This window comes from Bison bison, unplaced genomic scaffold (genome assembly GCF_000754665.1).
Source record: "Bison bison bison isolate TAMUID 2011002044 unplaced genomic scaffold, Bison_UMD1.0 scf7180017864201, whole genome shotgun sequence".
Taxonomy (NCBI): domain Eukaryota; kingdom Metazoa; phylum Chordata; class Mammalia; order Artiodactyla; family Bovidae; genus Bison; species Bison bison.
Window position 1 is genome coordinate 1,230,606 of NW_011494773.1, and position 12,307 is coordinate 1,242,912.

Here is a 12,307-nt window from a genome sequence, read left to right on the forward strand (position 1 = left end):
TTCCACTGTTTCCCCATCTATTTACCATGAAGTGATAGGACCAGATGCCATGATCTTAGTTTTCTGAATGTTGAGCTTTAAGCCAACTTTTTCACTCTCCTCTTTCACTTTCATCAAGAGGCTCTTTAGTTCTTCTTCGCTTTTCTGCCAGAAGGGTGGTGTCATCTGGAGAAGCTCTATATAGTCAGCAAAAACAAGACTGGGAGCTGACTGTGGCTCAGATCATGAACCCCTTGTTGCTAAATTCAGGCTTAAATTGAAGAAAGTAGGGGAAACCACTAGATCATTCAGGTATGACCTAAATCAAATCCCCCTCCTCAAACCACAGGAAAAGTGTGGGGGGGCAGTTTCCTCTATCTTGGCCCAGAGCAGGAGTCTTGGCCCCAGAGTCTGGGCAGAGTGGAGATGTCCAGGAGGCACCAGGGTCTGATCCCAGAGTGCCAGCAGCGTGGACCCAGCACTGGGTTGCCCCACCCCCCACCCCAAGGGGCCCTGCCCTGAAGCTAACACAGAGGCAGCAGAGGTTACACCGTAGTGGGACCAGGAGTTTGTGCTAAGCCACTTCAGTCGTATCCAACTCTTTGTGACCCTGTAGACTGTGGCCCACCAGGCTCCTCTGTCCATGGGGATTCTCCAGGCAAGAATACTGGGTGGGTTGCCAGGCCCTCCTCCAGGCAGGTTCTTTGCCACTAGCACCACTTGGGTAGTCCGCCAAGAGTTGGGGGGATAGAATAATGTTTTAAAAAGACCAGGTGAGCCAGAATTCAAAATGGGGAGATTTCACATCAGAATCCAGATTTTTTCAGGAAATGAGAAGATCTGAGAGCAGAGAATCTGTGACCCCACATGGTGCAGGCAGCTGGGGCTGAGGGCTGGTTCCCCTCCCCCAGGTGGCCGCAGACCCCCACCTGCTCTCTCAGTCCGCCTTCCCTGTTTATGTCACCAGTGCGGCCCCTGCAGGTGGTTGAGTCTGAGGTCCCTGCAGTGTAGTGTAATAAAACATTGGATCCACCGTGTTGAAATCCTGGGTCTCCAGAAAGGAACGCAACCTCCTCGTGCCTCAGTTTCCTCAGCTATAAAATGGGCATAAGCGCAATACCCACTTCTGAGGGGTCACTGAGAGGAATTGATGAAATAAAGCCTGTGAAGTGGGTGAGCTGTCATACGTACTCAGCAAATAGAGTCTGGAGAGACCACCCCACGGGCACTTTGAGGAGATGTCCTCTAAAAGGGTGACACCAGTATGTTAACGGGCGACAGTTCCTAAAAGGATCGCAGATCCAGGAGCCATTTGTGTTCCTTTGTAAGACTGTCTCCTTGATGTTTCAAGCTGCCTCTAGCTTTTTTATTTTAATTATTATTTATTTATTTCTGGCCGTGCTGGGTCTTCGTTGAGGCACATGGCTTTTCCCTAGTTGCGGCCCGTGGGGGCTGCTCCCTGTTGCGGTGCATGGCTTCTCGTTGCAGTGCTTCTCTTGTTTCAGAACATGGGCTCTAAAGTGCTCAGGGGCTTCACTAATTGCAGCACGTGGGCTTAGTTGTCCCACGGCACGTGGGATCTTAGTTCCCGGAGCAGGGATCAAACCCACATCCCCTGCATCGGTAGGTGGATTCTTAACCACTGGACCACCAGGGAAGTCCCCTGCCACCACCTTTTTAAAAGCCCAGTGGTCAGGCATCCAGACCCAGCTGCCCAGGTTCTTCTGACTGCGGCTCTAGACATTGAGCTCCTGCAGAAGGTGAATTTGGACATCTCCCCTCAAAAAGGCAGCACTGCCAGCGTCCTCATGGGCTGACCAGTGTCTGACATGCCCAGGAATAACAGCGACAGTGGGCAGGAGCCAAGTCCCTGCCGTGTGCCCGTCCCTGTCCCAAGACCTGGCTATGCAGTGTCTCATCTAGGCTCTGAGGTTGGTTTTGTTTTGGCACCCACTTTACAGGTGAGGTGTCCGAGGCATGGAGACGGTAAGGATCTTGCTTCCAGACGGTAAACTGCAGGGCTGGGATTTAGACAGCGATGGGCTGGTTCTAGGCCCAGGTCTGTCAGCCTCTAGGATTTCTTGCTTCTTGTCCACACACTCAGCTGCAGGCTGCCTGACCTCCCCCAAGACTCCTTTCTGTTCTAGACTGAGATGGACTCCACCAGGGGGAACGCCTTAATAGAACTCAGGATTTCAGGGGGTTCCTGGAGCCAAGGTAACCCTTGGCCTTGGTAGTAGAGGAGGAGTCATTCCTGGATGGATCTGGGCCAATATCACTTTCCTCCACTGTGCCCCACTTAACCCCACTGCTCTGCAGCAAGGGAGCATTTCTGGAGTTCCTGGTTTGGGGTGGGGGTTGAGGGATTGCCAGCCCTCCAGTAGGTCTGATTATTTGGATATACAGACTCTCACCTGTTTGTTTTGTTTTTGTGAACATTCAGAAGAAAGATGCTGGCCTGTTGGTTGACATGAGTTAACATGTCACAGCCGTCAGCTCCCTCCAGCTATGCCACAGTGGTGGTGTCCTTTAAGGCCCTACTCATGAATCCAGGGTCTTTCTACACTTTTTTTCTGGAGCCCTTTAGTTCTTACAGAGCCTCTAGTTCCTGGGTCCTGTGTCTAGATGGCAGGTGATACCCTCATGGTACCACCCGGCCCTGGCCCAGGGTTGGCTTGTGCAAGCTTGCTCAAAGGATTCTTGGACTACAGAGCCCTCCTTGTTTGAAATGTCTCGGGGGAGGGTGTACTTACAGTCTCTACCCCAAGCTCCTAGAAGTCACTAGATGCCCTCATGGGAAGTGGAGATGACTTGCCTGGGACCTTCCACCTGAAAAAGCCAGGTGCTGTGCTGTTTATAGTAAATGGTTCCGTCATTCCTCTGATAGCTCTCCCACCCTGTATCCTTGACCCAAGGAGTCCAGCCAGGCCCTCAGAGAGTTCTGGAGCCTGTCTTGTACATGGTGGCCGGGCAGGAAGACAGAGCACTCCCCATCTGGGGCTGTTATCCCCCTGCTGATTTTAAGCAGTGGCCACAGTTTGGGCAGCAGTAGCATTACTTTGCCAGACCTTTGCCAACAAAGGTCTGTCTAGTCAAGGCTATGGTTTTTCCAGTGGTCATGTATGGATGTGAGAGTTGGGCTATAAAGAAAGCTGAGCGCTGAACAATTGATGCTTTTGAACTGTGGTGTTGGAGAAGATTCTTGAGAGTCCCTTGGACTGCAAGGAGATCCAACCAGTCCATCCTAAAGGAAATCAGTCCTGAATATTCATTGGAAGGACTGATGCAGAAGCTGAAACGTCAATACTTTGGCCACCTGATGCAAAGAACTGACTCATTTGAAAAGACCCTGATGCTAGGAAAGATTGAAGGCAGGAGGAGAAGGGGGCAGCAGGTATGAGATGGTTGGGTGGCATCACCGACTCAACAGACATGAGTTTGAGTAAACTCCGGGAGTTGGTGATGGGCAAGGAGGCCTGGCATTCTGCAGTCCATGGGGTCAGAAAGAGCTGGACACAACTGAGCGACTGAACTGAACTGAACTAGGGGGGTGTGAAAGGGGAAGTAGCTGCCTCCAGACCGAGGTGTCAGCGGCTGGGGACTGCCCAGACCGGAAGGAGGGGGCCGGCAGGGCTGGGGAAGAAGTTCACGCAGAGTCGTCTCCTGGGCAGGGCTTTCTCCCTTGCGCCTTGGCCCTTTGGGGCAAGTAGGTGCCTGTCAGAGGCTGTGGTGCCATCAGGAATCACTGGTGTTTCACTTCCTTCGTGTCAGATCCCCGGCCACCTTACTTGAGAGGCTGTGCCCGCACCGCCCCATAGGGAGCGCATCCCTCAGCCCAGCCCCGCCATGGGCTCCCGCTGGACCTGGCCCTTCCCTCCCTGTACAGATGGATGCGCTCAGCAGCCCCCACCTGCTGGGGAGTAGGCTGAGGCCTAAGGGTGGCAGGGTGGGGCCTCGTCATGTGAGGAGCCCTGAGGCCACCTCAGAGCTGCCAGTGCTGGCAGCCAAGGGGGACCCCAGGGGGCTGGGCCATGGACCTGGAAAGCTGGTTCCTCTCTACCCAGGAAAGCCCGACCTGTAACCCCAAGGACCTGGTGGGTGCTTCCCTTGGCTTCTGAGCCACACTTGACTTGTTGCAGCAAACTGCCAGCCTTCAGGCTCCCCAGGCCGGAGCGGGTGGCCTGGGGACACACACCCAGATGTGGCTGCTTTTCTGACAACTGCAGGGTTGCCGAGGGACAACTCCAGGAGGCCACAGAGCCTAGCCTGACTGCCAGCACCTGGGCAGCCCAGGCTGAGGGTTCCCAGTCCTCACCCACCCCTCCCCACCACACCCCCACTCTCCCCGTGACAGCCCCTTCTCCCCATGTCTGGCCAAACTCTGGAGAGTCTAATCCGGTGAGGAGGACTGTCCAGATGCCCGGTTAGCCATGCTGCTGTAGGTGTGGCACTGGCAAGACAGGAGAGCCAGGGCTCCTGCTGCCTCCATGGAACCCTTCCAAAGAGGCTAGTCCCCGGCAAGTCTGTCCCAAACCACATTCTCCCCCTGCACGTCCTTCTTTCTCCCAGGGGAGCAGTAAGGCCTGGCCATTGTGCTCTGATACGAAAATGCAGTGGGGCGACACCACCTGCTGAGGGTGTGCTCACCAGGCACAGGGACACCTGGTCAACTGGACTTTGAACCAGAGTTGAACCCCAAACCCAAATGAACTTAACTTCAAGATCAACATTCCTGGGGACGCCTTGAAGTTCATGAAATGTAAAATTCTAAGCAGTCAGCCTGTGTTTTTTTCTAAAATTATGAAAGAAGCATAAAATTGGAATATCGACATAAACTCCAGATCAGAAATGCCGTCAAGGGCTAGGAGGGTGAGGAGTGGCCAATGGGAGGGTGGGGGTTGGGGGGGGAGAGAAGCTCAGCGAAGGAGGGAGCGGGGAGCTCCTCCTTGGGACGTGGCTTCTCTGGGGGCTAATCTGGGTGTCCAGCGGGCTGGAAGCTCCAGGGTAAGCCTCCCTCCGTGACCAGAGCTTTCTCTCTCCGTGCCCAGATCCCCATACCGAGTGTGCCTACGTTCCAGCCCTCCACGCCCGTCCCTGAGCGCCTGGAAGCAGTGCAGCGCTACATCAGGGAGCTGCAGTATCCTCCGTGGTCAGAGTCACGGCCGCCATCCGGCTGGTCCAGAGCCAGCTGGGGCTTGTTTCCAGACAGGGCCAGAGGGCACTGGGCCAAGCAGCTGCACCCCACGACTCCAGGGGGTGCCACTCACACGGCATCTCTGAACCCCCGGAGTCGTGCGCACAGCGCATGTCCTCCCGGGTATCGGAGCGGGTTTGTCTGATGAATGCCACACCTGCTCTGGCCTCCCTGCTTCCTGCGTCCTCCTCCGTGTGATGGGGTCAGGGTGTCCTGAGTGACCTGCTCGTGGAAGCCTAGTCCAGGTCCACTGGCCCAGACCTCCTCTGCTGACCCTCTGGTGCCAGCAGAGAGAGAGAAGGGGGAAGCTCCCTTGGGGCTGTTTAAAAACTGGTCTAAAAGAAGTATGTGTTGGGGGAAAGGGTGTGTGTTGGGGGGAGGTAGCAGGTAGATGTTGGAGAAGGCAACCCACTCCAGTGTTCTTGACTGGAGAATCCCAGGGACGGGGGAGCCTGGTGGGCTGCCGTCTATGGGGTCACACAGAGTTGGACGTGACTGAAGCGACTTAGCAGCAGCAGGTAGATGGAGGAGAAAAAGGACTTTTATGCTCCAGGAGACAGCTTCCACATCTTGGACGTATCCCCTAGTTCTGCGCCTTTTTCCTCCCTGGCAGAAGGCCAGCTGCCCAGCAGGGGAAGAGCCTTGGGACGCCCCCAAGCCTGGGATTCCCCGGTGTCTCTGAGCTGGGCCTCTCCAGCCCTGGGCCCTGCCTGGAGCTCTTCCACCTGGCTCCCTCTGACCCTCCTAGCTGCTGATTCTGTCCAAGATGGCAGGACCCCTAAGGGCCAGGCATGGGTCCTAAGCAGAAGAATAGTCAGACTGGTTACTGAAAACTGGGTCCAGCCCAATTTGGGGGGAGAGAGCAAGGGGCAGAGATGGGGACTGGTGGCCTGGAGAGGGGCCGGTTGGCTTGGGAGCAGCACCCAGCAACAGATCCGCACAGGAATCCCACCCCAGCCTTCTCCTGTCCATGTGTGCTGTTTCTCACCAATTGGAACATAAAGTACTGCTGAGAGCTGTCCAGGGCTCAGGCTTGTCTCCCGGCCCTGGCCAACCTGGCTGCCTTCTGCCTGGCTTCCTTCCTGGAGAGGAAAGCTGGGAACAGAGGATGAGTGAGGACAGAGAGGGGCCCTGTGGGGGAAGGAGCCAGCAGCGTGCTGTGCCCTCCTGTCCCTTCAGACGATCACACCCTGAGCATCCTCTGTGGGGTCTTTACCCGGCCTGCACCCCTGAGGAGTGCTGGACCCCCGGGGTCCGGATGGGGGCAGAGGGACACGCCTCTTCCAGATCAAGCCAGAGAGCCCTTAACCAGCACCCGCAGGTACAATCACACAGGGACACAGTTCTTTGAAATTAAGAAGAGCAGACCTCTGACAGGGTAAGTGTGGGGAGCACAGGTCCCTCTGCACCAGGTCACAGACCCTGGTCTGGTTGGGGCCCCTCTGTCACCTGTGGGTGGAAGCTTATCAGGCAGGCAGAGAGTCTTCCCAGGAGAGCCCACCAGCAAAGCAGGTACCACCGTGGGACTCCCCTTAGGACGTCCTAAAGAGGGGATTCTAGCCAAGATGGGCAGCCAGGGCTCCCTTGAGGAAAAGGAACCCCAATATCCATGCTGAGCCAGGAGGGAGAACCCCAGTATCCATTCTGAGCCAAGAGGGTGATGGCAGACCACCTGCTTGCCTTGGTGATGACAGAGGATGGTCCCAAGTGGATGTCTGTGTGTGACCCTTATCTTCCTTTTAGGAGAGGTCGGCCTCACAGGAGAGGGTCTTCCCCCTTCTCTCTGTTCCCTGGCATCACCCCCAGTTACCTTCTGGACTTGATTCTGGGCATTTGGTACAAGGCCCAGTGATTGAGCTGCAGGGACCCTACTGGGGAGAACACTGCATGTCTCACTTCCCATTCTGCCCCCCAGGTGTAGACCCCTGGCTGGATTCACCCCCATGGAAACCCTTAGGGCAGAGTGGAGTGGAGAGTGAATACCACAGGTGGGCCTGGGGGCTCAGCCCAAAGCTGTCTACAGGTTTAAAACCCTGTGCTTTTATGATGAATATGAATTTTACATCTTGCCCCACATATAATCAATCCATGATCACTTCCTTATGAAAAATGCTTTAGATGGTTTATTAGCTAAATTACTTAATTACCCCTTCTCTAAGCCCTCGGGGGGAGAGCAGCCTTCCTCACCCCAAAGCTTTGCTCTTGTTGTCCTGTGCCTGCTGAGTGTGCAGGCCCAGCTCCAGCCTCATGGGATGGAGGAGTCTGACACCCTGCCCTGCAAAGCCAGTGGCCAGGCTGTATTCCCAGGGCCAGGGGGCAGCATTTGGTGAGGAGGGAGGAACCAGGCTTCAGAGATAAGTCTGTTTTAAAGTGGCCTGAATTCCAAGTTCAAGAGCAGATGGGGGAGTCACTGGGCAGCTAATTCCCTGAGACCCCATGTCCAGGCTCCAGGGAGCTGGCCAGCCATGGAGGAGCAGTTACAACAATCAAAGGCTCTTCAGAGAAGTCACAGTTCCATCGGGTGTCCACTGTGCTCCAGAAGAAACAAGATCAGTGCCAAGGTCTCCGGCCTCTTTGGCATGCTATCCCATGCACTCCCCAAACACCATCTTTACAGGAGGCCCCCAGCCCAGTGGCTTTCAAAGACCTGCCTACCACTGCACGCCACCCCCAACCACCCTCCCCTCCAGAGGACTCTGCAGCAGGACTCTGAGGGAAGAAGGAAATGGAAGGACAGAAGGGAAAGGGGAAGGGCCTCTTTCCTTATCTTCAGTGGTTGTCTCTTCTCCGACCCCTTAGGCTCAGGAAGGATGTGAGGGGGAGGTGCTGGGCTTGAGCTGCGGCAGCTTGGAAGGCAGGGGAGTCTTTGTCCATCTAGTCTACCTCCCAATGCTCCTTCACCAGAGGGGACTGGAGCCTCTGTCCTAATGACTCTGCCTTCCAACCCCCCAGGCTGATGGACCTGGCCAAGGAAATGACCAAAGAGGCTCTGCCAATCAAATGCCTGGAAGCGGTGATCCTGGGAATGTATCCTTCCTCTGAGAGGTCTGGGAGGGGGTGGCCAGCTACTCACACCTCCAGGGCCATCTTCCTCCTCTGGAAGGGCCCTCCCGGCTCCCTTTCCCAGAAGTCACGAACTTGGCCCCAAAGTGAAGGAGTTTGAGGGGGGCTCAGTCTCTTGCACCTCAGTTGCTAACTTCCAACGCTTACTGGGCAGCTTTTTTTTTGAGCAGTGGACACAGTGACCCTGTTCTCCAAACCACAAATCAGGGCTCATGGTCTCATAAGGCTGCTGTGCTATTTCCAAGAACCAAAGAGTCCGGGAGAAGCAGGTTGGATGCCCAACTGTTGGCATTTCCAAGACATGTGGATCTGTGGAGATGGTGGACATCCCCTGATCTTTAAATGTAAATCTGCATATTAAAAAAATAATAAAAAGGGTTTCTCAGTCTCTCCCCCACCCAAAGGGTAGAACTGGACCTATAGCTGGATCACCAGAGTAGTTAGGTAGGACAGACGAGGCCCCTAGAGGGGGCACCCAATATCCCCAGTTAAAGCAAAGTTAGGAGACTGGCATGTGGCCATTTCTCTGTCGTAAGTGGTTCCTGCCTGAATCCTACCTTGTTTAATTACAGAAAATTTTAACCTCATATAAGCATAAATTAACATAGTGCAGCCCATGTGCCCATCACTCAGTTTTACCAATTCAAGGCCAGTCTTGACTCATCTCTTCCCACCCCACACTCTTCCCTGTACCTATCAAGGCTTGTAAATATTCCATCTACCACTCCTGGAGTAGGCACTGGGCTCTGTGCCCAGCAGGGTGAGGGGGCAGGTGCCTAATGGAACAGGGAGGAATCGTTTGCTCAGATGGGTCAGGGAGAAGACAACGCTCACAGGCCAGGAGCACAGCTTCTCTGTGGGGGATCAGAGGGGGTACTCCCCACTGCCATAGACATACCTGCCTAACCTGTACAAAGAGAGTGCAGGGGTGGCCCCAGTCCTCCTCCCTGAGGGCTAATCCCTCTGTGGCAGTCCTTTGCTGCCCAGAGAGACCCACCAGCATTGCCCTGTCCAAAGGGTTCTCTGCTGGGATGAGTGTGAGGCCAGCCCAAGGACTCCAAGCCGCTGCCAGCGCCTCCTTCACCACCCCACATTTGCTTCTCCTTCAGGACCACGCTCCAAAGTGGAGGTTCCCACCCCCTTGTAGGAGGGAGACCCTGCTCCCCTCCCCATGAGCACACAGAGAAGCTGGTCCAAATGGGATCACATGGTCCCAGAGGCCTTCCAGGGGTTATCTGCTGGCTTGTGGGCAAGAGGAAAATAGGAGTAGCCCCCCATCTGGACAGGACACCACCCTGCTGTCCCCATAGAACTGCCACGGCCCCCTCCTGAACACAAGGGACGCTCTGAACTAAGTCTGTTCCTGGTCTCATCCTCACTGCACTCAGAGTCTGCACCTGGCTCATCTGTGTTCCCAGTCATTTGCTTGCAAGGAGTCAGGCCTGGTGAGCATGGCAGTGACTGCATGCAGACTGCAGGCTCAGGCCAACCTGGACCTGAATCCTAGCTCTGCTATCCTCACTGTGGCCTCAAGCAAGTTCCTTAGCACCTCTGAGCCTCGGAGTCCTCCTCTGCAGAGGGGACAATGGCAATGCCATCCCACAAATTTGTTAATACAGTTAAACGACCAGGAGCACACTGGACACTGGACACAGTGTCGACCTGGTCTGTACACCAAGCTTTTATCCTGTTCATCTCATTCTCCCTGTTTGTTCAAAAAAGAGTTTTGAGTGCCTGCCATGTGCCATGTCTGTGCTGGGCCCCAGAGATACAGCAAAAAATAAAAATAAATGACAGACAAGGTGGTCCCCATTCTCAAAAGTTTACGTTCTAGCCAGGGAGACAAAAAATAAGCAAGTAAACCAAGAAATAAGAAAAATAATCACAGATTGTGGTGATGTGCCATGGGGAATATTAGAGCAGACTTGCTTTAGGAAGGGAGGTCAGGGGTCCCAGCCAAGCCTGAGAAGGAGCCAGCAGGGCCCGAGGAGCAGCCAGAGAAAAGAGCTGGTGTAGACGGTCCTCCGTGGAGGTTGGAGTGGACAGCTGACGGCCCCCCAGGCTGCCGGCAGCCTTGGTTTTATCAGAAGAGCAGCAGGCACAGTATCTACGCATGGAGGGGTAGGGGCGGTGAGAGAAAAGAACAGGGCTGTCTGTGCATCTGTGATGCACACGTGTGTATCAGCACGTGTGAGAGGGAGGGCAGGGGTGAAGAGGGCTGTGTGTGCGACAGAGGGGAGGAGGGAGGTGAGGGGGAGACAGACAGACAGACAGGCTGGTGGACGGAGGGCCTGTCTCACCCTTCCTTCACCCCACCACTCTGGAAGGCCCGGCAGTTCGAGGTGCCCTACTCACTGTTACTTGGTGAGGGCTGCTTGACGTCATGGCAGCAGCCGGTAATCACTGAGCACCCTGACCCATAGAGATTGAGTTCACTGAGTGCCTACTGTATGCAGGGCCCAAGCCTGATGACAGGATGTGGATGAGCAACACCCACCGTCCGCGCTGGGGAGCTGGGGTCCGCACTGGAGAACTGGCGTCCGCACTGGGAAGCTGGGCTCTGGGGCGGCTCACACAGCCTCTCCCGGGTGGGGTAGGTGGGATGGGGTCGCCCCGCCCCGCTCCTGCTTCTAGCCGTTTCCTTAGCTGCGGCGGCGCGGCCAGTTACCTCACCAACAGCATGCCCACCCTGGAACGCTTCCCCATCAGCTTCAAGACCTACTTCTCAGGGAACTACTTCCGCCACATCGTGCTGGGGGTGAACTTCGGGGGTCGCTACGGGGCGCTGGGCATGAGCCGGCGCGAGGACCTGATGTACAAGCCGCCGGCCTTTCGCACGCTCAGCGAGCTCGTGCTGGACTACGAGGCCGCCTACGGCCGCTGCTGGCACGTGCTGAAGAAGGTGAAGCTGGGCCAGTGCGTGTCCCACGACCCGCACAGCGTGGAGCAGATCGAGTGGAAGCACTCGGTCCTGGACGTGGAGAGGCTGGGCCGCGAGGACTTCCGCAAGGAGCTGGAGCGGCATGCCCGCGACATGCGGCTCAAGGTGCGTGCGCACCGCCCTGCCCGGGGCACCCAGGGCCTGGGCAGGGGTGGTGGTGGAAGGGCAAGGGTGAGGGCAGAAGGGCGGGGGCGGAAGGGCAGGCGTGGGGATGGAAGGGGTAGGGGGTCAATGGAAATGTAGGGCTGAGGGTAGAAGGGCAGGGGTGGGGAGGAAGGGCAGAGGTGGTGATGCCGCTTCCTAGAGGCTCACTCTTCCAGGGAAGTCCCCCCTTCCTCCCCCATCTTCCCAACCCACCATCCCCACCCCCATCTTCTTGGGAGGAGGTGCAGCCAGGAGTTGGGGAGGTGAGGGTAGGAAGTTTCTGGGCTTCGCTCAAAGGTCATTGCTGATGAGACAGCCACCTCAGGTGGGCAGCCCTGGGGAGGCTCTGGTTGGGCTGCAGGGGAGCTGGGCTTGGGCCTGGGCAGGGGTGCTGCCATCCAGGTGGAAGGGCTGCGAGTCAAGGCTGGTGGGGAGTCATGGCCTGTCTGGAGGGAGTGGTATAGTGTGGGCTGGGCAGTAGCTTCCATCACCCCTGTCATCCCGACTCTTGACCCCCAGCCCCAGGGGGAAAATCAGAAAAGAGAAGCGGGTCAGACTCTGGGGAGACAAGGAGGGACGGCTCCTTCTCCCTCTTGCCCAGCCGCAGTGAGCAGGGGTCATGAGGGGGAGCTGCTGGACCCAAAATAGTGGGCTGAGCTGCTGAGATGTTTGTCCCCCTGTACTTGGGGGTGCCTTCCGTGGGGCCTGCTGGCCCCTCCCCTTTGCCCGGTCTCTGCAGCTCTGCGCTCTGCCTCTCCGGGCAGCCTGGGGCCATAGTCGTGACAGTGGCAGTTTCACGCCCATTGCTGCTCCCCAAGACCGCAGGAGGGGCGCAGCAGGCAAGGGGGGACACTGAGGTGCAGGGAGCCCAGAGACTTGCTTGCAGCCTGTGGGCGGCAGATGGACCTGGGGCTCAGTCTCCGGATGGGGAACCCCGGCACGTCGCAGGTGCTTTCAGGAGTCCCGGCCGCCCTGCCCCGCCAGTC

General features: G+C 56.5%; 1 protein-coding gene across 3 annotated transcripts in view; it reads left to right on the forward strand.

Moving 5' to 3' along the window:
* The window catches only part of VASH1 (vasohibin 1), a 22,857-nt gene that overhangs the window by 4,082 nt on the left and 6,468 nt on the right, over window positions 1-12,307 (forward strand). The window contains exons 1-6 of one of the 3 annotated variants that reach the window (XM_010844377.1): window positions 4,618-4,848; window positions 5,028-5,116; window positions 6,495-6,551; window positions 7,618-7,734; window positions 8,126-8,200; window positions 10,901-11,282. In XM_010844377.1, the coding sequence (XP_010842679.1) occupies window positions 4,828-4,848; window positions 5,028-5,116; window positions 6,495-6,551; window positions 7,618-7,734; window positions 8,126-8,200; window positions 10,901-11,282 (741 nt within the window). In that variant the 5' untranslated portion in view covers window positions 4,618-4,827. Of the gene's footprint in view, window positions 1-4,617; window positions 4,849-5,027; window positions 5,117-6,494; window positions 6,552-7,617; window positions 7,735-8,125; window positions 8,201-10,900; window positions 11,283-12,307 lie in introns of those variants that run through there. The other 2 variants (XM_010844375.1, XM_010844376.1) reach the window with 2 other exon arrangements.